We start from the raw sequence: 27,669 nt of genomic DNA, 5'->3' as shown, positions 1-27,669 counted from the left end.
CGCGGGCGGAAGCGGCGACGCTGGCGTCCCCGGAGCCTGCGGGCGGCGACGACGGCCCCGGCGCTGACGGCGGCTGTCCGGGGGGCGGAGTGGACGCCCGAGGCGCCGGCTGGGGCATCACCGCGGGCCTCGACCCCGAAATGGCGCTGCTGGCCGAACACCTCCTGAAGCCGCTGCCCGCGGACAAGCAGATCGAGACGGGACCCTTCCTCGAGGCGGTGTCCCACCTTCCGCCCTTCTTCGGTGAGCCGGGTGAAGAGGGTGGCCAGCCTGCAGCCTTGTCCCAGGGTGCTCCGGGTCCTGGTGCTCCACAGCGCACCGCCTGAATCCTCCTCCTCCCGAGCACCTCCAAGTCCTCCCTTCCCTAGACACCCCGAATCCTATTTCCCTAGACACCCTAAGGCCCCTTTTTTTCCCAAGCACCCCAAATTCTCCCTACTTGGACCACCTCCATGTCATGTGGAAGAAGGCTCGGGAGCCCTGGGAAGGCGGCCGCTCAGCCCGTTTCAGACCCTCCTCCTCCCCTCCCTCGCCCAGTCTAGGCCCTGAATGGAAAATGGGAAACTGAAGACTCTCTCACCTGCCCCTGCCCTTTGCCTTTCGGGTCCAGTGTAAAAGGGTGCAACCTGAGCCTTCGCTTTTTTCTTTTCCATGCGGGCTCACCCAGTGCCCAACCCTGTTGGTTCGCTTGGTGGCCTTGCAGGAAGACACCAATCCCGAGGTCAGAGTCCAGCTGGAATCCACAAACTGGCAGAACTTTAAGACTGACATGGATGGAAGAGATTTGGCCCCCAGGCATGTCACTCGCTTTTCCCCTAGTAGGTGATCAGGGCTTGTTGCCAGCAGTTGTTCCCTCAGTGCTGTGAACTCTACATGGAGTCGTCCCAGCTCCCCTCCTCCACCCCCAAGCCTCAGTGTTCCCGTCTGTGAAATGGGGACACTGGCCTCCTAGGCTAGCTCCAAGGAGTGAATGAGATGCTGTGTGTAAGGCACTGAATGCCAGGCAGATCTCAGCTCTGAGGGGTGTGGTTCTTATTTAAGTTCCTGCATTCAGTTTTGGAAACCCTGGTGGCATGGTGGTTAAGTGCTACAGCTGCTAACCAAAAGGTCAGCAGTTCAAATCCATCAGACACTCCTTGGGAACTCTTTGGGGCAGTTCCACTCTGTCCTGTAGGGTCGCTAGGATTCGGAATCAACGGCAATGGGTTTGGGTTTTGGCATCGAGTTTTGGTTCCCTCCTATACAAAAAAAAAAAACTCATTGCCATCGAGTCGATCCCAACTCATAGTGACCCTATAGGACAGGGTAGAACTGCCGTATAGTGTTTTCAAGGAGCACCTAGGTGGATTCCAACTGCCAACATTTTGGTTAGCAGCCGCAGCTCTTGACCACTACGCCACCAGAGTTTCCCCGCCAGGGTAGTAGATGATTAATCAGCGTTTGAGTGGGTTTTCTGGTTTGTGTGCTTGTCAGACCTGGGTAAGCAACCTGCAGGGTCTTGGTCTTGGGTGCACTGCTGGGTCCCCAGTACCCGGAGCAGTGCCTGGCACATAGCAGGGGTGCTCAGTCAGTACTTGTTAACGTGCAACACTTTCTTGCTATCAGTTGTGCAGTGTTGTGATAATACTGACTTTCTAAGCTGGGGCTTGGGAGTTAGGTGGCTTTCCATTGAGAAGTTGTCTGTTTCGAAACAGGGTTGTGAGTTCTTGTTGTTTTTTTGTTGGTTTTATGAATTCTTGCAGGTCAGAGCCAGCTTGCCCTGGAGAAGGATTCAAAACCTTTTTAAGCCAGTGGTTCTTAACTGGGAGTGATTTTGCCCTCCAGGGAACGTTAGGCAATGCCTGGAGACATTTTTGGTTGTCACAGCTGGGGGAAAGCTGCTACTGGCATCTTAGTAGGTAGAGGCCAGGGATGCCACTCAACAGCCCCTACCACAAAGAATTATTTGGCCCCAAAAGGCAGCAGCACCAAAGTGGAGAAACCGTAGGCTAAGCCCCGGGCCTTTTCCCCCACTTATCTTCCATGAGGGCGATGTCAGCTCTGTATTTGGGGCCCCTTTGGTAGACATGGAAACCCTGGTGGCGTAGTGGTTAAGAGCTATGGCTGCTAACCAAAAGGTCGGCAGTTCGAATCCATCAGGCACTCCTTGGGAACTCTGTGGGGCTGTTCTACTCTGTCCTAAGGGGCTGCTATGAGTTGGAATTGACTTGATGGCAATGGGTTTGGTTTTTGTTTGCTTTTGGTAGACAAAGTTATCTGACTGGTTTTCTTTTTTCTTTTTTAAAGTTCTTTTTATTACGATATTTGGAGGAAATTCAAGATTTTTCTTTAAGCTATTCTCAAGAGCTTGCAGTTATTTACAGTTGTTTCTTGGTCAAGACAAATGCCCATTTATTTTAGTGTTTTCTTGGATGAGCTTTTGTGATAGACACCTCATTTAAAAAAAAATTTATAGTGCTTTAAGTGAAAGTTTACAAATCAAGTCACTCTCATACAAAAATTTATATACACCTTACTATAATATACTCCTAGTTGCTCCCTCCCTGATGAGACAGCACACTCCTTCTCTCCACCTTCTATTTTCGTGTCCATTTGGCCAGCTTCTATCCCCCTCTGTCCTCTTATCTCCGTATCAGACAGGAGCGGCCCACATAGTCTCATGTGTCTACTTGATCCAAGAAGCTCACTCTTTACCAGTATCATTTTCTATCCCATAATTTGACTGGTTTTCAAGGGAAGGGGAAGGTGGCAGCTGGAGCCAGCAGGGATCTGGTGCCAGGGCTACGGCTCATCTCCTCCCCCTTTCCCTGTTCTCAAAGGACCCTTGTCTTCGCTATGATCCCTGTGCTGTGGGCTGTCGCATCTGCTGACAGAAGCACCCTTTATTCAGAATCCTCAGTGGGATCAGCCCACAAAGGGCCAACTACCACCGTGTGCTCTGCCCACCAGAGCCGAGGACTAGTCACCGAAGAGGGTAATTCTTAGCACTCTGAAAAAAGGGATAATCCGTTTTCAACCATCATGCCCTTCTGGGAAGATAGGTCTTCTGAGGATTCAAGACCCAGGTTTTACCAGGATTCGCCCACCAGTGGCTTTTTGTGGAGATGCAGGGGTTGACTGAGACCTGCTGTCAGCTCTAATCTTGGAAATGTCTGGTCACCTGTATGCTCCGGGCGGGCAGAGTGTGGCAATTTTGAATGGAGCTCCCCTGGGGTAATGGACCCACCAAAAAAACCAAACCCACTGCCTTCAAGTTGATTCTGACCTTATAGGACAGAGCAGAACTGCCCCCATAGGGTTTCCAAGGCTGTAAATCCTTACCAAAGGAGAAATCTTTCTCCTGCAGAGCAGCTGGTGGGTTTGAACTGCCAATCTTTTGGTTATTGGCTGGTAACCAGGGCTCCTTATGGCAGTGACCAAAAAACCAAACCAATTGCTGCCGAGTCGATTCTGACCCATAGCAACCCTACAGGACAGAGTAGAACTGCTCCATAGAGTTTCCAAGGAGTGTCTGGTGGATTCGAACTTAACCACCCTTCCACCAGGGTTTCCACTGCAGTAACCAAAAAACAAAACAAAAAACAAACCCACCGCGGTGACAGTCTCCTCCAAATCAGGTTTTCTCAACTTTGGCGCTGTTGCCATGTGAGGCCGGATCATTCTTTGTTGTGGGTGGGCATTCCTGTGCACTGTAGGCTGTTTAGTAGCATCCTTGGCCTCTACCTAACTAGATGCTGGCAGCACCCCCTCACCAGCAGTTGTGTCAGCCAAACATATCTCCAAACCAAAACCACTGCTGTGGAGTTGATCCTGACTCCTGGTGGCCCCATATGTTACAGATTAGAACTACCCCAGAGGGTTTTCTTAGCTGTAATCTTTACGGAAACAGATTGCCAGACCTTTCTTCCACGGCACTGCTGGCTGGGTTCAAACCGCCAATCTTTTTAGGTTAGTAGTCATTTGCACCACCCAGGGACCAGCCAGGGAGGCGAAATTGTGCTTGGATGAGAACCACTGCTGTAAATATAAGTATGGCAAAGGGCGGAAAGCTATTTTTGTTTTTTAAAAATTGTATTTATTTTATTGATGTTGTTGTCGAGAATATACGTAGCAAACCATATACCAGTTCAACACTTTCTACACGTACAGTTTAGTGACACTGACTATGTTCTTTGTGTTGTGCAGCCATTGTCACCCTCCTTTTCTAAGTTATTCCTCCCCCATTAGCATAACCTCACTGCCCCCTAAGGTTTCTGTCTAACCTTTTGATTTGCTGTTGTCAATTTGATCCCATATGGATAGATCTTGAAAGAGCACGATGCTCAAGGCAGACACTCTTTACTAGTTAAGCTCAACTGTTGTTTAGTTTGAAAAAGACTTCAGGGGATATTTTTGGTTTAAGGTTTAAAGGTTATCTCAGGGCAATGGTTTCAGGGAAAAGCTGTGCTTTTAAAAAGGGTTTAATTCTGCAAGCAAGATTTGTTCATTGCAGGAAAATTGAACAAAAAAAGAAAAGATACAGTAAAACCTGTGAAAGCCGGAACCTGTATAAGGTGGAAACCTGTCAGAGAAGGAAAACTCAAATAGTTTCCATTCAAGTGAGTGATAGAGAAGTGGTAAGACTACACCGTCAAAGGCAGAAAAGTTGCAAGACCTGGATGAACAAGGCAGTCCCGTCTCATTCCAGCTCTCACAGATTTCATCGTATATACAAATCTGCCTGTCATTTATATCTCCTTTTTTTAAAAAAATGTATAATTTGCTTTTTCCACCCAACAGTATAGCATGGGTGTCTTTCCATGCCAATCATCATTTTTCATAGCTGCTTAGAATTCCATTCTTTGAACGTGACCATCATTTATTTAACCAGCCCCCTACTGTTGGACGTTTACATTTCTTCTAATCTTTTTGCTCTGGTAAACAACGCTGCATCGAACATCCTTGGATATATTTCTTTGCATGATTCTTTGGTTATTTACAGTGTTTAGAAGTGAAGTTACTGGATCAAAGGGTGTGAAGGCTTTGCACCTATCAGAGCAGCCACATTTCTTAAGCGTTGTGTCAGCTGCTGTTTGTGATAACGTGGTTGGGCTTGGTGGATGCTGATTCTTTCTGCTTCAGTAGAGTGTTGGCTGTAGGCCAGCTTCCTGTTTACCTGGTTTAGAGATAGCATCCATATCTTGGGCTGGCACTTCCTCCTTATCTCCAGCCTGAATCTTTTGGGTTGTACAGGTTTTACTACCTTGACCCAGTAATCGGATCTGATCTCCGACTGATCAGTTTGCAAGACTGACTTCTGTGAGGCCCACTCTCATTTTTTAGGTCAGTTATGCAGTTATTCTAGAACCTTAACAATTGCAAGGAGGGAGTTAGATGTTATTAGTCTTATCACTTCCTGGCTAGAAGCCTTAGTGGCTCCCTATTATCCCACCTTGAAATCTGTGCTGTAGCTTTCTGAATGGTATACAGCCCCTTAACCGGTACCATGTTGTCATTTGCCTCCAGAGCCTTGCCTATGTCGTTGCCTCCGCCTGGTGCACTGCTCCTCTACCACCCCACCTTCCTTTTACCCGGCTGGGTTCCACTTATCCTTAAGGAATTGGCTTACCAGTCACTTCATCCACAAAGTCTTTCCTGACCTAGCCTCCCATGGAACTTAACACATTCTACTGTGATTTCTGTGACGTTGAGTTACTTTGATGCTGAACACTTTGTAGGCCCTCAGGTATTTGGTGAACAAATACTTTTGGTTCCATTCTCATTTTTTCTGAAAGTGCTTTTTCTTTCTTTCCAAATTAAAATATGTAACACCTCTCATATAGCCGCTACCCATGGCAGACATTACTAATCAATCACGGTTCTGTTTTCCCCATGTAGCCTAGACACAACTGTTCTGGGTCAATCACAGTTGGCACATGAGATGACACCTATTTGCACTCCCTGTTTAGAGAGAAACCAAAGAAGACGGAACTGAAGGATACGATTTCTACCTCTCAGTTCTTGTGATCCAAATTCTGGGAGTGATATATTCTTCATTCAGGCCGTTTAGCTGAATTAAATGGATGTCCATCAAATCAGGCTTAGAGGTATCTGGCGCTCATTAAATAGCCCTAGAGTTAGCCCAGGAAGAGTGGCTTTCCATGACCTTTGGTTCAATGCTTACGCTTCCCCAGTGGCAGCCTAGAAGCACAGGTTATCTTCTTGTTTTACAGCCAAAGAAACTGAGGCCAGAGAGGTTAGATTTGCTCGGGGTCCCCATAGCAAGTGAGTGATCAGTAGAGTCACACTAGCACTCAGGCCTCTGGACTCCTTGTGCAGTGCTCTCCTGTCCTCTTGCCCTCCTGAAAAGGAGAGGACCCCAAGTAGCAGGCCTGCGTGGTGCTGAGCAAGGCCAGTCGAGCTGCTGGCACCGTGGTGGCTTGTCTGAGATGCAGGCCACAGACCAGATAAGCAGGTTTCCTCTGAGACATGTGCCTCATAATCTCCCTGCTGGGATGACTGGGTGTGGAAGGTGACTGCTTGGGGACGCCCCAAACAGGTCAGCTTTTCTTTTAATTGGGACATCACTGGGCCAAGTGCCTGGGAACCAACCAGCCCCACCCTGGGTACCTGAGTGGGATGGTGGGTGACCTGAAGTACCCCTTGCCTGCAAGTAAGAAATTTTCCATCTTCAAGGGGAGCTGATCTCCATTGCAACAAGCAGTTGTCAAGGCAACCGTGTGCTGAGGGCCTTTAGGAACTTGGGATCGCTGACCACATCTCTGGTTTTTACGATTTTGAAGCTGCCTGCAGACTGCTGTCATCTCTCGGAGGTGCAAAACCAAAGCAAACCAGTTGCCATTGAATCGATTCTGACTCATGACCTCATGTGGGCAGAGTAGAACTGCTCCGTAGGGTTTTCAAGGCTGTGATCTTTCGAAAGTAGATCTTCAGGCCTTTCTTTCGAGGTGCTTCTCGGTAGGTTTGAAGCGCCAACCTTTCGGTTAGTAGTCGAGCGCTCAGCTGTGCCACTGAGGTGCATTTGGAAGTAATAGGGGCGGGTTTTGGGTTAGCATTTGGGAGCACCTATGATGTGCCTGGAGTCCCTGGGTGGTACAGTTAACGTGCTGGGCTGTCAACCGAAAGGTTGAAGTTTGGAGTCCATCCAGAGGTACCTTGGAAAAAAAACATGGTGATCTGCTTCTGAAAACTCAGCCACTGAAAACCCTGAAGAGCACAGTTCTCCTCTGACACACATGGGGTCGCCATGAGTTGGAATCAACTCGATGGCAACTGGTAACTGGAACCATGTATCTGATGCCCTGCAGGGCGTCCCCCTAGTGATCTTATCTGATCCAAATAACCCCTAACAGGTGGTTGCTACCTGCCCCATTGTGTTATCCCATCAGTACCACCCTGTGAGCTGGCTGTTTTTGAGGCTCAAAGGGGAGAAGTCACTTTGAACCCGGTCTGCTGTCCATGGAAGCCCACGCTCTGAGCTCCGGGTACGATGAGTGGAAGGAAACATGGACTCAGTGTCAAGCTGAACTGACCTGAACTTGAGTCCTGGTTCTACGGGGTCAGAGCTGTGTGTCCATGGGCAAGTGATGTCCCCTCTCTGAGCCTGCAGCCCCAACTGTAAAACAGGCTGCTGGGGCCTCTTGGGAGGATTGATGGCGGTGACCTCACAAAGTGATTTTTGTGCTCAACGTCCAGAAGGCACCCCATCCTGGCACAGATGTGGCAGACGGCCTTGGACCTTTGGAAAGTGCTCTCTTGCTACCCAGCCTTTGAGACATAGGGATCCGCCAAAAAGAAGCTGCCTCTGGATCTTGGTGACAGACTGCCAGGGCTTGGGGCCAGCTGCCTGGCTTGCTACGTCAGAGAATTGCTCTAGTGCCCTTGTTCATAGGTCTGAAGGCCAGCGTGGAGCACAGGCTAATGATATCACCTGCACCCTCCCCCAGTGATGGCGATCAGCCCATGGTCAGGGGCCACGGCTAGCTTCTGCTGCTAGAGGGAATCAAATTGAGAAGCAGGGGGGAAAGGAGGCAGTTCCCCCTCTGGTGCCTGAGAGCTCACCTAACCCTGTAGTCTCCGTTCCTCCTCTGTGTAGCATCCGCCACACAGGGCTTCTGGGAGGGTCAGAGCTGCACTGTGAGCCTCTTAGGGGCAGGGGCAGGGGCAGGGGCTCTTCTGGGGCCCAACAACACACCTGGCAGAACACAGACACCCAGCCAATGCCGAAGGAGAATGAAAGCATGCACAGAAAGGTCTTTGTAAAATATAATGCATGGTGCCAACCACAGCTAACATAACCCATTCTGAGTGGCAGCCTGTGCTAAGCCTTTACCTAGGCATTATCTCGTTTACCTAGGCATTATCTCGTTTCTCTTGAGAAGTCTGAGCTCCTCCTCTGAACCATGTTGTTGGTTGCTCTCACAGTCTAGGAAATTAAAAATCCGAATTCAGCGTGCCAGCTCCTGGGGAAGACTTTCTCTGTCGGTCCTGGGGAAAGGTCCTTGTCATCAACCTTCTCCTGGTCTAGGAGCTCCTCAGCGCAGGGACCCCATGTCCAAAGGATATGCTCTGCTCCCGGCACTTCTCTCTTGGTGGCATAAGGTCCCTTTCCTATCTGCTGCTTCTCTTTTTTGTATCTCAAAAGAGATTGACTCAAAATATAACGTAATCATGTAGCTTGTGTTCTAGCTCATTAACATAACTTCCTCTAATCCTGCATCATTAATATCACAGAGATTAGGATGTACAACACATAGGATAATCACATCAGATCACAAAATGGTGGACAACCACACAATATTGAGAATCATGGGCTAGCCAAGTTGGCAGACATTTTTGGGGGACACAATTCAATCCATAACAGTTGTCACGAAGTTGATTCTCACTCAGCGTGACCCCAAGGGTGACAGAGTAGACCTGTGCGCCACAGGCTTCTCAAAGGCTGGTTTTTTGGAAGTAGATTGCCAGGTCCTTCTTCTAAGGCTTCTCTGGGTGGACTTGAACATGCTACCTTTTGGTTAGCAGCGAACGTCTTGACTGTTTGCACCACCCAGGGACTCCTGGCACATGGTAGGTGCTCAATAAATACCTATTGATTTAATTAACCAGCGTAGAAAGAGATAGTCTATCCTCAGAAGAGGGGACTGTTGTTAGTTGCTGTCAAGGCAGTTCCACCTCATGGCGACCCTATGTGTGCAGAGTAGAACGGCTCCTCAGGGTTTTCAAGGATACGGCCTCGCAGAAGCAGATCACTGGGCCTTTCTTCTGAGGCACCCCTGGATGGGTTCGAACTGCCAACCTTTCAGTTAGTAGCCGAATGCTTAACGATTTGCACCTCCCAGAGACCTGCATTATCTCATTTCTAACCTTCACAGGGAGCTCTGGTGATACAGCGGTTAAGAGCTCGGCTACTAACCAAAAGGTCAGCAGTTCAAATCCACCAGCCATTCCCTGAAAACCCTATGGGGCAGTTCTACTCAGTCCTACAGGGTAGCTATGAGCCGGAAACCACGTGAAGGCACTTAACAACAGCCTTCATAGTGATCTTATGAACTAGGAGGAATTGGCCCCATTTTACAGAAGAGGAAACAGGTTTCTAAGAAGTGAAGGGATGTGACCAATCTTAGAGCTAGGAAGTAGCTGAGCTTTGAAGCGGGTCTGCCCCTGAGGCGGGAAACTGGTTCAAAAACAGTGGAAGTCTTCCTCCAGGCTTGCCCTTTGTTGCCCCATTTGTGGGGGAGAGGACAAAATAGGAAGTCCCTGGACAGAAATGACAAAGCGCTTATTTCATTAAGCTTATGCCAGTGGAAATGATGGATTCTGATTTTATATTTCATTGTTTCAGTTTTAAAATGACCTGGGTTACATTCTTTTGTTACATTCTTACAGTGTTACTTCTATCAGGGCCTTGTTTTATTGTTAGAGTGTTAACGGTACCTAAGCTTTGAGAAGTCATTACAGCATCTTCCTGCTCTCTCAGCTCCTATCAAAACCTCTGACAGAAATTATACTATTTGTACAACCTGTATTTCAAACAACCGTATGAAATGGAGGGTCCATTGTTAACCTCATTTTACAAATAAGGAGGCTCAGAGAGGTTAACTAACTTCTCTCAGGCCACACAGTAAGTAAGAGAAATAATTTTCCCAACTGCATTCCCAATTCAAGGCTGGTATTTGCCAAAGAGGGCTGGTTTTTCTGTTTTTTTTTTTTTTCCAAATTGTAGTCAAAGACAGTGGCATGTGATGGGGGTGGTTTTTAAAGCAACATTTTGAATTGTTTTCTAAGCATTCTTTCATTCCTCTGTAGGGGTTGGGGCTTAGGGCGTGAGCCGATTTGGGGAAGGGGTGGGCATTCTCAGGGACCTTATGCTGCCAAATGGGCCCTGATAGAAACCGAGCTGTGATCCCTTCCCCCTCCCGCCCCACCCTGTAGGTTAATTAATGATTCATCTCCATCAGCTGTAATTTAAGCGCCTCCCATTATGATAATGTAACCCAGGACCCGTAAAGTTAATCCTTCCCATGTTTTTAACAACTGAGCTTTTATTATCCAGCTATGAAAAAAAAAAAAAAGGATTTGAAATAGAACCTACCCAAACCATTGCGATGCAGGCATTCCCTTCTTCCTTTCTAGAAATATATATTTATGGGTGGGGGTAGGTATTCCATCCTGAATCACACAGGCTGAGGGCGAGGCTTTTTGTTCCTGAATAAAAATGATTTCTGAAATGAAATGCAAGGGTGGCCAGAGCAGGATGATTTGGTCACCTGTTGCCACTGTCAGGGACATCACCTGTTGGGAGAGATGGTTGTCCGACATGGGGGACTGAGGGGCATCAGAGCTGGGAATTTCCAGATGTGCCGTGGTCTTGCTCGGAGCATAACGGCAGGTGCTTCCCAAGGTAGTTGAGGTCAGAAAAAAGAGGAAATGAGCTTAATTTTGGGTAACTTCTAGTACCTGCTGGCTCATGGGGAATTCTGCTGTCCCCACAATCTCCAGCCCATCTGAACCGTGGCAGAAGCCCAGGCAGGAAATGCAGATGCCACCGAAGCCATGCCTGGTACCCACCCCCTCTTGTGCTGCATATAATTTGGGCACGTTTGACTATTTGTTTTCCAAGTAGTTAGCAGAATCAAGGAGTCCCAAGGTGGTGCAAAAAGTGAACATGCTTGGCTGCCAACCAAAAGGCTGGAGGTTCAAGTCCACCCAGAGCCACCTTGGAAAAAAGGCCTGGCGATCTACCTCTGAAAAGTCAGCTACTGAAAATCCTATAGAGCGCAGTTCTACTCTGACACACGTGAGGTCGCCAGGAGTCGGAGTCAACTCAATGGCAACTGGATTAGCAGAATCAAAGCACTATAGATTAAGCGGGAAGAAGTAACCATCAACCATCAAGAGGCGTTTTTAAAGAACCACACGAAGGTGACCTGAAAACATGTCATCGAGGGCCATTTAGTGAAGGGTTGAGGGGACCTGTAGCACTACTGGGTCACACTTTTATCAGTTAATATTTTTGATGATGATCCTGTTTAGGAAATCATGAATGGTTGAAATAGAGGTGAACCCAGAAAACTTGATAGATGGAAAACATTTCACGGTTTTATTATTTTTTTCTTTATTATTGAGATTGAGCATCTTTTCATTTCTTCTGTGAATTGCCTGTTTTTCTATAGGGCTTTTTTTTTTTTCTTATTGATTAGTAAGAACTCTTTACTATGAGGAATATTAGCCTTTTGGCCGTAATATTTGTTATACAAATTTTTCCCCCAGTTTGTTGTTTGGCTTTGATTGGTGGTGAGATTTACGCTCTGCCCCATAGAGGAGGTTTCTGGGTTTTTTTTTTTTTTATGGTCAGGCTTATTGGTCTTTTCCTTTATGCCTTCTGGGTTGTATGGCATGCTTCAAAAAACTTCCACTAAACTGAAGAACTCATTTTCCAGGTATCCCAGATAACCAAGGCTTTAGAATCGGTGCCCGCTTGAGTTGGTTCTATGAAATAAGATGGTGGAATTGTATCTGATATATTATTAAGATGGGTTCCTTTCTCCCTGGAGGTAAGAGATGAACTAACTCTAAAACCCTCCAAGTCCTCTCCCACCCTCCTGGCAGACAGGTTCTGGGTGGCATTTTAAAGAAGAGCCTGCTTACTGAGACAACGATAAACCACAAAACTGGTTAAACAAGAAAGGTAATTTGGGGGCAGGGCTGGATTCTATAGGAAAGGTAAGGCTGAATAACCTGCTAGAAACCTGCAGCGTTCTCTCTGGAGCAGGGGCAAGCTTGAGTTTAAACTATTAGAAACGCCTGCTTGTGCTTGCAGATTAAAATCGTCTTCTGGTTTTCCTGTCAGTCCTCTCATTTTCATTGCTTTCACACAGACAGATGGGAACATTCTAGAAAAAAAAGGTGAGGAGTAGTGCCTTGGCTTTGTAATTGTGTCTGAGTTCCTGGCTCTTGCTGTGTGACCCTGAGCAAGTCATTTAGCTTCTCTGGGCCTGGTGTCCTTGGACTGTACCAAAGACAAATCTAAATCCAAGGCCTCTGGTGGGTAATTCTGAAACAGGTTTCAGCCCAACCGACGACACACAGGGCTGGAGCGCTCCTGTCTGCACAGCACCTCTGGGCTGTAGAAAGCTGGGAGCCTGAGCCTAGAGCAGATAAGTTCCTTGTCCAAAGTCATACCACCAAGAAGCAGCAGAGCTGAGATTTGAACCCAGGACTGTCGGACTCTGGAGTGCTATACCACCTCTGCACTAATCACAGATGGCCCACTTCCAGATTCTCCCAAACAGACATCAGCATGCACATTTATATGTACACAGAGATGTGCCCTTCCTGCCGGCCACTCCCTTGGGCGCGGCATGGAACATTCTGGGATCCATCAGCAGGCCCCAGACTCGCTGCTCCCCCCCTTCTGCTCTGCTCCCAGCTCCAGAAGTACCTTCTGACCCTGTTCTTCCCCCACAGTTTGAGTAGAAGCTCTGGCCCCATTGGTGGCCACGATACACAATGCCAGCTGCTGTTGGGGCCCTGCTCCTGCTGACCACAGTGGCCCCGTGACTGCACAGTGCACTGTCAGGAGAATGCTGAAACAAATAGCCTTTCTCCCCGCCACGGGGCTGGGCTGCCCAGACCTGCACGAGAGACATTTCCAGAACCAAGGGAGCCAAGTAACTTTTGGCTGCATCTTTAAAATGTACATGGAATGGCCTGAGTCATTGGGAAAGGCTAACAAACCACCTGTGGTTGGTAGTTTTCTGTCACCAAGTCCTGGTTTGGTATCTTCTCCATTTGCAGAGTTTACTTGAAAGTCAGTCTGTAGTGGGAACAATAGTCGTGATTGGCGCCTTGAGCGCTGTCTGTGTGCCAGGCATTGTGCTGACTGCTGTGCACGGATGACGCACCTCATCCTCACAGCAACCTTACAGAGGAGCTCCTCTCCCTGCCCTCAGTGTGTTGTTGTTAGGTGCCATGAAGTCGGCTCCGACTTATGCCGGCCCCATGCACAATGGGACGAAATGCTGCCTGGTCCTGTACCATCCACAGATCGTCTGCAGATTGGAATGTTGTGATCCACAGGGTTTTCGTTGGCTGATTTATGGAAGTAGATTGAAGGCCTTTCTTCCTGGTCTGTCTTAGATTGAAACCTTTTCAGCCTCATAGCAACATGCAAGCCTCCACTGACTGATGGGTGGAGGCTGTGCATGAGGCGTATTGGCCGGGAATCAAATCCGGCTCTCCCACATGGGAGGCAAGAACTCTACCACTGAACCACCTTACGTTCTCATCTTACAGGCAAGGAAACTGAAGTTCCGAGCCCCTTTCCATCTCTTCTGCCATCTTGGTTGGACAGGTGCTTAAAACCGACATGTTGCATTGCTCTGAACGATGAGAAAATACATGGCAGGAAATGCACCTATATACATTCCATGTTTCCCACAATCCATTCACTTGTTTTTTGTGTTTTTAATTATTTTTGTTCGTGTTGCTGAGAAAATACGCAGCAGGACATACACCGATTCAACCATTTCTACGTGTACAATTCAGTGACATTGATTACGGTCTTTGAGTTGTGCAGCCATTCTCACCCTCCTTTTCCAAGTAGTTCCTCCCCCATTAACATAAATTCACTGCCCCCTAAGCTTCCTATCTAATCTTTCAAGTTGCTGTCACCAAGTTGATCCCATACAGATAGTTCGTAAAAGAGCACACTTCCAGAGGGAGACATTTTTTACTAGTTAAGCTGGGCTATTGTTTGGTGTTAAGAAGACTTAAGGGGATATTTTTGGTTTAAGGTTAAAAGATCCTCTCAGGGTAATAGTTTTGGGGTTCATCCAGCCTCTACCACTCCATAGAGCCTGGATTCCATGAGAATTTGCACTTCTGCATTTTCTCCCTTTTGATCTATTCTTCTACAGAGTCTGATCAAGATGTTCAGTCATGGTAGCCAGACACCATTTTGGTCTCATGGCAAAGGAGGCAGTTCATGGAGGTAATCAGCCACACATTCCATTTCCTCCTCCTCTTTCTGACTCTCCTTCCTCTGTTCCAGGCGAATAGAGACCAATTGTTGTGCCTTGGATGGCCACTTGCTAGGAGGTAGAACAGAAGCACTAAACATGATATCAGGCCAATTAACTGGGATGTCCCAATCCATTCACTCATTCATTCTCCAGTGTTGCCCAAGCACCTAACAGGGTCAGGCCCTGTGCAAGACGCTGGGGCACAGCAGGATCCAAGGTGACCTGGTCCCTGCCCTTGCAGAGCTCGGGTCCGGTGGGGGAGATGGCAGTACACAAAGGGTTACACCCGTCACTGTAATTCCTGCAGCAGTGAAATGGATTTGGGAGGAAAAGCAGAAGGAAGAAGTATGACTTCTGAGCCAGAAAAAACTGACAGTATTTTCCCCATGGAGCCCTGGTGGCACAGTGGTTAAGAGCTTAGCTGCTAACCAAAAGGTCAGCAGTTTGAATCTACCAGCCCCACCTTGAAAACCCTATGGGGCAGTTCTCTGTCTTATAGGGTCGCTATGAGTTGGAATCAACTTGACAGCAATAAGTTTAGTGGGTTGTTTTCTCCATAATTTTACTGTGAAAATTTTCAAATGTACAGCAAAGTCGAACGAATTTTACAGTGACTGCTCATACGCTCAACACTTAGGTTCCACCATTAATATTTTACTGTGATGTCTATCTCTTTGTCCACCAGTCAACCTACCTTTTTTTTCCCCCCTTGGACATTATAAAGTTTGGAAAGATGAAAATGTACAGCCACCAGCCGGAGTGACCGTTCCTTTGCCAGTCCCCACACAGCCCCCGTCATAGCACCTGCCTGGCCCCCATAAGGGATGGAATTGGTGGCCCCTGGCCCTGGTGGCGCCTGGCCCTGGTGGCGCCAGTGGTTAAGCGTTTGGCTGTTAGCCAAGAGGTTGGCAGTTTAAATCGACCAGCTGCTCCTTAGAAACTCTTTGGGGCAGTTCTACTCTGTCCTGTGGGGTCGCTGTCTGTTAGAATTGACCCAACGGCAACGGGTAAAGGGCTGTACTACCAAGGCCCCTGGGTGGGGCAGATGGTTTGTGCTCATATGGTTAAGTGCTTGGCAGCTAACCAAAAGGTTGGCAGTTCAAACTGACCCAGCAGCACCACAGGAGAAAGGCCTGGCAATCAGCTTCTGTAAAGGTTACAGCCAACAAAACCCTGCGAGGCAGTTCTATTCTGTAACACCTGGGGTCACCATGAGCTGGAATTGACTCAGAAGCGGTAGGTTTGAGTTTTTCTTTTGGAGGCTTTACTCTCAGCAGGGAAATAGTTAGTAACCAGCAGAAGAAAGAAAATCTTGGGTCGCTTACGTGATTATTTAAGTCTAGGATGTGTTGACCTTTGGGAGAGCCAGCGGGGGAATGTCCCAAGAGAGAACATGTTGCATTGCTAACACACTGTTCCACCTCCCCAGGTTGGCTCCTGCAGGACGAAGTCAGGGATGCCCTGTGCAAAATTAAAGGGGAATGGGGAGATTGCCTCCTGAGCACCCTTGGTTAGGTAGGGCAGGCCACCTGGACCCCCACCAGCACCTCTGAGCAGCTCCAGATGTGGCCACCCTAAGGAAGGTTCCAGCATGGCCCTTAGGGGGAGTTGGCCTCCACAGGCATTGGAGCAGGTCCAGTGAGCTGAGTGCCATGAGCCTACGGCATGGAGAGGTAACTGCACTGGGCCCCACAAGGGGCTCAGTGATACAGAAGGAGAGGGGGTGGCAGTGGGCACAGGCCAAAGGTGACCCCCACAGTGGAGGTTCTAGGGGGCCTAGTGGCTTCCTCCTAGATAACATTTGATGGACCTTGGAGCCTGACCTTAGTAATGATATAAAGTCATAAAAATGATAATCTTTACTGAGTGTTCACCATGCGCTGGACACTCTGCTAAATGCTTCTCGTGTTATTTTTAATCACCATGCCCAGCTCCATGAACTGCCACATTGGACATGTGGGGAAACTGAGGCATGTAGAGGCATGGCACTTGCTCAGCTGGGGTGCAATCAGGCCAGGATCCAAACCCCTTCTGTCTGAACCCCCAGCCCATCTTCTTTGCACTGCATCATGGGGTATTTCATTTAAAGTGTCCAAAGCTGTTTCCCCAATGTACCTCTTTTTAACAGCTGCAGCTAGAATGTTCCAGATGGTTGGCCTGGTGTGTTGGGTCACCTTGGGTGGAATTCAGCCTACAGAGTTCCTCCCCCAGGCCCCAGCCCCCATGTGGTCAGTTGGCACCCACACCAAGCCTCTGTCTGGCCTCCCGGGTGAGGGGAAGCTGGCATTGGGGTTTCCTTCCTGTGGGTTTGGCGCCCACTCTGGCCTGCCTGGTGGCCTTTGTCCTCTGGGATCTACCTCAGGCACCAGGCTCTGTGAGCCCACTTTTCTAGACTCAGCTGCGTGGGCAGATGGAAGGTGTTGGGAAGCATAGTTGTCTTTCTTCAGGCTCGGAGGACCAAGTCTGCATTGAGCCTGCTCCAAAAAGCACCCGCCTTTCCCTGCTTTGTTCCTCTGTGCTGGGACCTTCGTAGGGAGCGCTGGCCGAGTGATGTCTCCAGTCCCCGGGACAGGTGACAGCCTGCCAAGGGGGAAACAAGGGAAGGCAGGCAGCAGGCTGTTCACACTTAACATAGAGCCATGGGGTTCCAGGCACAGCCAGGAAGTTTCTGAGTCTGCTTTCATCTACTTGAAGGCGTCATCAATTGTAAGAGATGCCATTGTTTTATGAGCCACCAAGAAAGAAAAAACGCCTCCAATTAGGAACGTTTTGATTTCAGAGATGAACAAAATGTACCTCGTGGAATTGGATTGTTGCAAGTAATTCTTGTAGTAGCTGCATATTGGTGCTGTTGCCCCATTTCCCAGATTGGGTAACAGGCTCAGAGAGCTGAAGGGAGGCCACAGAGCTGGGGTTCAAGCCCAAGGTCATTCTGCTACCCTCCACTTTTTTTTTTTTGGTGAAAATGTACATAACCAAACATACACCCATTCAGCATTTTCTACATGTACAGTTCAGTGACACTGGCTACCTTCTTTCCTTTGTTTTGCCATTCTCACTATCTCTACCTGTGTTATTGCACCATTAGCTTAGACTTCCCTTAAACTTCTCTGTGTTTGAGAGTTACTGTTGTCAATTTGATATCATATAGACAATTCTTTAAGAGCACACTGCTCAAGACAAACATTCTTTACTAGTTGAGCTAAATTGTTGTTTAGTTTAAAGATGACTTCCTGGGATAGTTTTGGTTCAAGGCTTAAAGCTTATTTCAGGGCATTAGATTTGGGGTTCCCCCAGTCATCCCCTATCTCTTGCTCTGTTTCCATCTGTCATGGGACTGACTTTCCATCCCTCATTATGTAGCTGGGATCTCATTGTTGTGTTCTCCTGGGTTCTTATGTGGAAGCTCAGAGCCATGAACTCTGGGTTGTCAGCTCATTTCTTTTTTATAAGCTGGTGGATTAGAAGGGGAGGAACTTGTCCAAGGTCCTCAGTAAATCAGCCCTTCTTCTCCCCCCTCACGAGATGCCTTGTCCCACCTCCTGGCCAGCTGGCCAATTAGTGATGATCAGCCTTGTTTATCAAGAAGGGTTTCTGGCAGCATCAGCTCTCCAAGGTACTCGAGGGCTATGCTGTCCAGTACGGTAGCCACTGGTCACATGTAGCGATTTAAATTCATGTAAGTGGAATAAAACTACAAATTCACTTCCTCGGTCAACACTAGCCACGTTTCAAGTACTCAATAGCCACATGTGGCCACCATATCAGACAGCACAGGTGCAAAACATTTCTATCATTGGTGAAATTTCTATTGGACAGCACTGCTCTAGGGAGAAAGGGTGCTATGGACAGTGGGTTTGCCTCTTAGACATTCCAGTTGCCTTTTAAAGGCTCTGACAAGTCCTGTGGTAAAAGAAACGGTTTCACTTGGAGCCAAGCATGCCCCAAACTGACTTTCCCACAGAACCTTTAACCCTTATGTACAGCTCTACCTTCCCCAGACACACTCAAGTGACTGGTGCTCACATCCCCAGGTCCCCCTGGTGGCCCTGAATATTCCCCTGGTTGGGAATCTCATTCTCTCTTCTCTTTTGTTCCCAGATTGCCTTGGGTCTGCAGTGTTTACTCCCATCAAGGCGGACATAAGTGGCAACATTGCGGTACGTATTTGGCCCCCGGCAACCGTGGCCCTGACACCTGGATCAGGGATCTAAACCTGCCTCAGGTCACCAGTGCCCTGCTCCATGCTGCAAGCCTCCCAGCCTAAGGAAGGGGAAGGAGGCATGGAAAACGGGCTTCGTCCCCAACTCAAGGCCTCCTCTCTAGTCATGCCAATCTAGACTGAGACCGTAGTCTAAAGGGTTGACCTGATAAAGAACCTGCTGGGTCTTTTATCCACCCCACCAAATGAGAAGTAAACACCAAATCCATGTTTCGCATCAGCGCCATTCCACTCTGCCCTTCCCCAGTCCCAGTGCCATCCCCACAGCCACCCTCCCTACGAGGGGCCACTTAGGGCCCTGCCTGGGGTTTGGACTGCCCTGCATTATCTCATGTCTTCACCCTAGCAACCTTCCAGGCTGGTTCTGTCACTGTCCCCTTTTCACAGATGCGGAAACTGAGGTTCAGAGAGTTTGAAGGACTCATTTAAGGTCACACAGCAAGTTAGTGGCAGAGCTGGGATTCAGACCTAGACTTGCCTGGCTCTAACCCAGAAGCCTTTGTTCCTGGACGTGTCTGAATCTTCAAAGCTTGTTTCCACTTGTCCACAAAATGAAACTTCAGATACTTGCCACCTGAGGCAGCGTCAGTAGTGGCTGGAGAATGTGGACTTGGGAGCCAGCCTGGGCTGGAACCCCAGGTCCCACCTCCACCCGCTGTGGACACGTCACTTGCCCTCTCTGAGCCTCAGTTTCCTCGTCTGTAAGTGGAGATAGTGCCAGCAGCACCAGGGTTGCCGTGAGCATCAAACCAGGCAGCGCACGGCAAGCCTGGTGCTTGTCCCACCTCACGGCAGGTGCCCAGTAAATGCCCTACTGCCATTCCTGCCCCTGCTGCTCCTGGTGCCAGCGGGAAGGAGAGGGGGCCCGAGGCGCTGTACTCCACCCACGTGCCGGCTGTCTGGAGAGGGCAGCTTTCCAAGGGGAAAACCCCCTGTGCTCCATTTCAGAAAATCAAGGCCGTGTATGACACCAACCCCACCAAGTTCCGGACCCTGCAGAACATCCTGGAGGTGGAGAAAGAGATGTATGGAGCACAGTGGCCCAAAGTGGGGGCCACGCTGGCGCTGATGTGGCTGAAAAGGTGACAGGCTCGGGTGGCAGGTTGTCTGTGGCCATGAGGAGGGGGACTCAGCATCCTGGCTGGGAGGGCGCTGGCTCCTGTTTCTCTCATGTCTGCTGTGGACCAGGCGCTGTTTTTGTGTGACGCCAGTTAAGGCACTACACAGCGGTGTCCTGTCTCAGGGCCGGCCCATCGCATACATGGTGGATTTGGATACTGTGACAGTTTCTTGGCCGAAATGCAGCATCGTGCAGAAGGGGAACGCTATCTAATTCGCACATATGCATCCTGTGGGCTGGGGCAGGTACACACCCTGAGGTGGGATTTGAACCCGGGCAGTCTTAACTCCAGAGTTCATACTGCCCAGAGACACCACACTGTCCTCATAGCACACACCTGAAGCCACATACGATTGTTCCCATCTTACAGATGAGGCCACTGAGGCTCAGAGAGACCAGGCAACTTGCTTGCCGAGCCCACACCACCCTCTACCAGCTACAGAATTCTTTAGCTGTGCAAACACCGCAGCCCCCAGCAGCCGCTGGACTCTGGCTATGAAGCTGGGGACTGTTCCCTGAGCAACAGATGATCCCAGTGTCACCCTTTCTCTGGGCCTAGGGTCAGAAGCCAGAAGGGCAGCTCCTCCCCTGTCTCTCCCCTTCCCTCCCCAAACACTGCCATTTCCCAACACTTCTTTGGTGAATGGAGCCAGGAGAGTCAGCCCCCCAGAAGGTGAGGCCGTGTGGGCATCCAGGGTAGGCAGGTAGGCAGGCTGTGAATTCACACCCTGACAGCACGTTTTAGGAGTTGCCCTGCTTGCTGTCTGCCTTTGTGTCAGCCTGGAATGAGGAAAGGCCCTGGGCCACCCAGCCAGCAGGTTCTGTGGGTTTCTCAGGAGTAGCAACGTAGGTGGTGGCATTCCAAATCAGATGTGGACACAGCCAGGTACCCGGAAGGGCAGGTGAGGGCCCTGGTGAATGCCAGCAGGTTGAGCACTTATTGAGCACCTCGTATCTGCCACATCTTAGGCTGGGATGCCGGGTTATATGAGGCACGGCCCCTTAGGGCACCCAGTCTGGGGAGGGGTCAGGCAGGTGGGTGGGTCCTGCCAGCAGGTGTCAGAGCCAGGCACAGAGAGAGGTCAGGGAAGGCTTCCTGGAGGGGGGACCCTGGGGACTCTGAGCAGGGGTGCCCCAGAAGTGGGAGGAAAACAGGCTCCAAAGGTTTGGGCCAGCCAGGGCTCCAATGCGAGGTGGGAGCAAAGAAGCAGGATGGGACAAGGGGAGTTCCAGCTTGGTAAGGACCTTGGGGAGCCACCAGCACCTGAAGCTGGTCATCGACGGGGACAGATAGGGCTTTAGAAAAATCATCCCACCTGCCAGGTGGAGGCAGGAGTGCTAGAGCCAGGAGAGGTGGAAGCGGGGCTTGGGAGAGGCAGGGGCTCAGGAGAGGCAGCCAGCTGGGGCAGGGACACTCCGAGACTGATCCTGATGGATGAGGGCTCCGATCCGCCAGCCTTTCAGTTAATAGTTGAGTGCTTAACTGTTTGTGCCACCCAGGGACTCCTCCTGGCACCTCGTTATTGTTATGTGCCGTTGAGTCGATTCCGACTCATGGAGACGCCCTGTGATAGAGTAGAATTGCTCCACAGGGTTTCCCAGGCTGAAATCTTTACGGAAGCAGATCGCCAGGCCTTTCTCCTGAAGAGCCCCTGGGTGGGTTTGAACCGCCAATCTCCTGGCACCCAGTAGACTCTTAATTCAGAGTCTCTCAGGGTCTGCCCTGCATGTGGTGTGCTGGCTGGTGGCGAGGACAGCGCATCCGGGTCCTAAAGAGCCTCCCCCTTTCCTGGCGCAGGGGCCTCCGCTTCATCCAGGTCTTCCTCCAGAGCATCTGCGATGGGGAGCGGGATGAGAACCACCCCAACCTCATCCGCGTCAATGCCACCAAGGCCTACGAGATGGCTCTCAAGAAGTACCATGGCTGGATCGTGCAAAAGATCTTCCAGGCGAGTGACCCCTGCCGAGGGCCCAGAGGGTCACCCACTGCTCCACCCCCTGCCGAGGGCCCAGCCGGTCACCCGCTGGCAGGCTCCACCCACTGTCTTTAGTGAGGCGGCTCCTGGAGCCAGCGCTGGCCAACTCCCAACTGAGGGCTTCCTGGCCACCTGGGGAAGGCTGGGGCCTGAGGGCCCTTGTGAGCACCTGTCCAGCTCCATCCGTGGCAGTGGCCATGGCCGTGGCGGGTGTTACTGTGATGTCCCTGGTATCTCTGTCTGGGTGCCTCGTCCTGGGAGGCCCTGATCAGGGAGCTGCAAGAGAAACCACAGCAAAGACTCTAGGACCTCAGGTTGAGGGTGGGCTGACCTCATTGGCCCCTCGAATTCAGCCACATTCTCACACTGGGCAGGTGTCTTAGCTATCTAGTGCTGCTGTAACAAAAATACCACAAGTGGGTGGCTTTAACAAACAGAAATCTGTTTTCTTAGTTTTTTTTAGGGGGCTAGAAGTCCGAAATCAAGGTGCTAGCTCTAAGGGAAGGCTCTCTCTATCGGCTCTGGGGGAAATTTCCTGCCTCAGCTTCTCTAGTTGGCTGTCCTTGGAGTTCCTGGGACTGGTCTGCCTTCCTGTCCTTCAGATAAGTGTGGGTCTTCCCCCTGTGTCCGTGGTCTTCTGTGCCTCATCTGCTGTTTTATACTGCAAGTGATGGGTGTGAGACACACGCTACAGCTACATGGCCTCATTAACGTAACAAAGAAAGCCCTATTCCCAAATGGGATTATGTCCGCAGGTATTGTTGTTGTTGTTAGGTGCCCTCCGGTTCTGACTCATAGCAACCCTACGCACAACAGAATGAAACACTGCCCGATCCTGCGCTGTCCATATAATCGTTGTGATGCTTGAGCTCATTGTTGCAGCCACTGTGTCAGTCCACCTCGCTGAGGGTCTTCCTCTTTTCCGCTGACCCTGTACTCTGCCAAGCATGATGTCCTTCTCCAGGGACTGATCCCTCCTGACAACATGTCCAGAGTATGTAAGATACAGTCTCACCATCCTTGCTTCTAAGGAGCATTCTGGCTGTACTTCTTCCAAGACAGATTTGTTCATTCTTCTGGCAGTCCATGGTATATTCAATATTCTTCGCCAACACCACAATTCAAAGGTGTCAATTCTTCTTTGGTCTTCCTTATTCATTGTCCAGCTTTCACATGCATATGATGTGATTGAAAATACCATGGCTTGGGTTAGGCACACCTGAGTCTTCAAGGTGACATCTTTGCTCTTTAACACTTTAAAGAGGTCCTCTGCAGCAGATTTACCCAATGCAATGCGTCTTTTGATTTCTTGACTGCTGCTTCCATGGCTGTTGATTTTGGATCCAAGTAAAATGAAATCCTTGACAACTTCAATCTTTTCTCCATTTATGATGATGTTGCTCATTGGTCCAGTTGTGAGGATTTTTGTTTTCTTTATGTTGAGGTGCAATCCATACTGAAGGCTGTGGTCTTTGATCTTCATTAGTAAGTGCTTCAAGTCCTCTTCACTTTCAGCAAGCAAGGTTGTGTCATCTGCATAACACAGGTTGTTAGTGAGTCTTCCTCCAATCCTGATGCCCCGTTCTTTTTCAGCTTCCCGTGTTATTTGCTCAGCATACAGATCGAATAGGTATGGTGAAAGAATACAACCCTGATGCACAGCTTTCCTGACTTTAAACCAATCAGTATCCCCTTGTTCTGTCTGAACAACTGCCTCTTGATCTATGTAAAGGTTCCTCAAGAGCACAATTAAGTGTTCTGGAATTCCCATTCTTCGCAATGTTATCCATAATTTGTTATGATCCACACAGTCAAATGCCTTCGCATAGTCAATAAAACACAGGTAAACATCCTTCTGGTATTCTCTGCTTTCAGCCAGGATCCATCTGACATCAGCAGTGATATCCCTGGTTCCATGTCCTCTTCTGAAACCGACCTGAATTTCTGGCAGTTCCCTGTCGATATACTGCTGCAGCCGTTTTTGAATGATCTTCAGCAAAATTTTGCTTGCCTGTGATATTAATGATATTGTTCTATAATTTCCACATTCGGCTGGATCACCTTTCTTGGGAGTAGGCATAAATATGGATCTCTTCCAGTCAGTTGTCTAGGAAGCTGTCTTCCATATTTCTTGGCGTAGACAAGTGAGCACCTCCAGCATCTGTTTGTTGAAACATCTCAATTGATATTCCATCAATTCCGGGAGCCTTGTTTTTCACCAATGCCTTCAGAGCAGCCTGGACTTCTTCCTTCAGTACCATCGGTTCCTGATCATATGCCACCTCTTGAAATGGTTGAATATTGACTAATTCTTTTTGGTATAATGACTCTGTATTCCTTCCATCTTCTTTTGATGCTTCCTGTGTCATTTAATATTTTCCCCATAGAATCCTTCACTATTGCAACTCGAGGCTTGAATTTTTTCTTCAGTTCTTTCAGCTTGAGAAACGCCAAGCGTGTTCTTCCCTTTTGGTTTTCCATCTCCAGCTCTTTGCACATGTCATTATAATACTTAACTTTGTCTTCTCGAGCTGCCCTTTGAAATCTTCTGTTCAGTTCTTTTACTTCATCTGTTCTTCCTTTTGCTTTAGCTGCTCAGCGTTCGAGAGCAGGTTTCAGAGTCTCCTCTGACATCCATCTTGGTCTTTGCTTTCTTTCCTGTCTTTTCAATGACCTCCTGCTTTCTTCTCCACAGGTATAGGGGTTAGGATTCCAATACGTATCTTTTGGGGGACACAATTCCATCCGTAACAGCAAGGAAGGAAGAAGGGCCCCTGTTGCCCTAGGGACGTGAGCCGAAAAGACACTGGCTCATGAGGTTCTTGGTGGCTTGTGTTTGAGTGACGCTGACCAGAGCTCCTGGAAACAGGGGCTTCAGCCCAGCCTGGTTAGCTGAAAGCCTGTTGGATTGCCATGGTAACTTGGGAGACCTTAAGAAGCCCTACTGCAGGCCCATGGGGTTGGGAAGCAGTCTGGGTCCAGACAGGGAGAGCCGGTCACATGGCGAGAAACGTGGCCACCTCTGGGCCACCCACCCCAGCAGGGTTGGGACAGGATATGATAATGACAACATTGTGGACCTGGCCCTGCGTGGCAGGCTGTCCTCTTCACAAGTGTGTCATAGGTGGGTACTATTCTTATCCCCATTTTACAGATGAGGAAACTGGTGCTCAGAGAAGTTAAGTATCTTGCTCAAGGTCACACAGTTAAAAAAAAAAAAAAAAAAAGCTGGGATTTTTACCTCCCTAAGCCTCTTTTTTTTTTTTTTTTTAAGCCTCAGTGGGAAACCCTGGTGGTGTAGTTGTTAAGTGCTACAGCTGCTAACCAGGTGCTCCATGGAAACTCTGTGGGGCAGTTCTACTCTGTCCTATAGGGTCGCTAGGAGTTGGAATCGATTCGACGGCAACGAGTTTTTTTTTTGGGGGGGGAGGGGTAAGCCTCAGAGTCCTCGTCTTTCAAATGGGTATAAAATAGACCTTTCCTTAAAGGGTCATTGTGAAGTTTAAATGAGATAACCTGTATGAAGTGCTTGGCCCGTGGGTTACACTCAGTAAATCGAAGCTATTACTGTTTTTATTGCTGGTGATATTATTATTTATAATTTTCCCTGCACTGTCAAACCCATAGCCTAAGCATTATATCTGGTTGCATGTTTTTTCCTTCTGGCTCTGAAATTCTGGGAGTTTCTGACTCTCTCTGCACTTTTCAACTATCTGGGCAGCACCAAAATTTAGAGAAGTGTAACCTCCCCCCCGCCCCCCGCCAAGGACAGAGGAGGCCACAGCACAGATTGGCAGCCGACTTCCTTGCTCAGAAAGTGGGTTTCCAAAGAGGCAGTTCACCTTTTCCAGAGCAGGAGACCCAAAAGGAAGAGGTGCACCCACCCTGAGCACCTCCGGTGTGCCTGGGGCCGTGCTGAGCACTTCGTATATCCTTCTCTAATCCTTGCAAACAGGACCCGATTAGGTGGGTACCCTTCTTATCCCCATTTTACAGATGAGAAAACTGAGGCTCAGAGAGGCTAAGTAACTTGCTCAAGGCTCACAGCTAGTCGGCAGCACAAGCTGGAATTTGAACTCAGGTCTGTCTGTCCCCAAAGCTGGTATCCTTCCTGCTGCCCCTCATGGGGGTAGAAGGGAAAACCATCTCCTTTGTCCTCTCCCTTCCAATGCCATGAGTAGCACAGTCCCCTGCCCAGCATGGACCTCGGGGAAACCGCCCCAGAGCCCCATCGTGCCCAGCCCAGTGTCCCACCCAACTAACGATGTGCCCCCTCCCCTCTTGCCCATATCAAGGCAGCACTGTACGCAGCCCCCTATAAGTCCGACTTCTTGAAGGCACTCTCCAAGGGGCAGAACGTGACGGAGGAGGAGTGTCTGGAGAAGATCCGCCTCTTCTTGGTCAACTACACGGCCACGATAGATGTCATCTATGAGATGTACACCAAGATGAATGCCGAGCTCAACTACAAGGTGTAGACGTGCTTGGCCGTGTCGCTTCTGGAGCCCATGGCCCTCGACCACGGCCACACGCAGACACAAGCAAACCCAAATCACTGTGAATCCAGCCAGCAGGCTGCCTCAGGCCCTCATCCCCCCAGAGCAGCCCGGGGACTGCAGGGGGCGGCCCTGGCTTTTGAAAAGTCATTTTTTGTCTCTTCTACTGGAGCAATAAATAACGCATGACCCCACTTCCGAATCACCTTTGAACTTCACAGCAGCACAGACTGACTTTATGCCTTCATTTCAGTGTGATACAAACTGATTAATGTTTCTAATAAATCCAGCCTTAGGGTTTTTTGTTTTCATTTTCTCAAGCTCCCCCCGCCCCCCGCCCCAAACTCGGAGCACGACTCTGGGGGAATGGGGTAATACACCTCATGTTCAAAATAAGCACGGGTCCTTGTGAGGATCGGGCTGAATGATGTTTGGGGTATTTTAAGGATTATGATGAGTTCGATTTTGAAATTACGCAGGGCTCTCCTGTTGGAATTTAAAAACGAAAAAGCAAACTGGTGTGTGTTCTCATACGGTTTGCACCACCCACCCTCCCAGCACTGTTAGTACAGATTCTACCCTTTCTGACTGTCTTTTGCCAGATGGTTTTTTTTTTTTAAATAGCTGAAACCAGCCAGCAAGCCTTTGATGAACCCAGGGGCATTTTTTAAAAGCAATTGGGCACAAATAATCCACCACAGATGACTGTGTTTGCATCTTTCTGCATAATTACTCTCTTCAGGGACTGCTTTTTCTCAACCTAAGAAACTACCTGCCATGTGTATTCTCTCGAGGGGGACAGGACGAGCCTTCCCACCGCGGAGACCCAGGACAACGCCTAGCTGCCTTAACTGTCGTTCCAGCGCTGGAAAGAGCTGTATTTTTCAAATTGTTGGGGCAAACCAAGCAACCCCCAAAGAACTGATGTGTGTTAAAAAAAAAAAAAAAAACCCAATAAGGAATAATTGGTGATTTTTATGCAGGAACTAAATGATCCTTAATAAAATAAATCTCTATTTTGGAATCATATCTGTGTGCTGTTTTGGTTCTTGAGCGATTTATTTATTTTTTATTTTTTCTGGTTCAGAGTTTACAACTGGGGGACTTTTATACCGAATCCACCCAAGGACTTGTTTTCTGGCCTCCTTGGTTTAAAAAAAAAATAGAACTGGTTGCCACATTTAAAAACTGGGAGATTTCCCATAAAAATCTTGATTCCCAGCTTCTTTTGAAAAAAATCAGGCTGCTTGGCAGGAGCCAGGAGACAGCTGACCCATTGGCTGGATGGGGAGGGGGGAGAACCCATTCTCCACTTGGCTTCAGCCCCCAG

The 27,669-nt window shown here is 49.1% G+C and overlaps 1 protein-coding gene across 1 annotated transcript; it reads left to right on the top strand.

Moving 5' to 3' along the window:
• GLTP (glycolipid transfer protein) lies at positions 1–27,330 on the top strand. Its single transcript, XM_049866475.1, has 5 exons — positions 1–243; positions 18,627–18,685; positions 19,696–19,829; positions 21,666–21,816; positions 26,139–27,330. Exons 1-5 carry the CDS (start codon positions 141–143, stop codon positions 26,319–26,321), a joined length of 630 nt encoding a protein of 209 aa, XP_049722432.1. The 5' UTR covers positions 1–140; the 3' UTR covers positions 26,322–27,330.
• The last annotated feature ends 339 nt before the right edge of the window (positions 27,331–27,669 follow it).

The sequence above is a fragment of the Elephas maximus genome, chromosome 22 (assembly GCF_024166365.1).
Source record: "Elephas maximus indicus isolate mEleMax1 chromosome 22, mEleMax1 primary haplotype, whole genome shotgun sequence".
In the NCBI taxonomy this organism is placed as follows: Eukaryota; Metazoa; Chordata; class Mammalia; order Proboscidea; family Elephantidae; genus Elephas; species Elephas maximus.
This window is presented reverse-complemented; position numbering and strand designations above follow the sequence as displayed.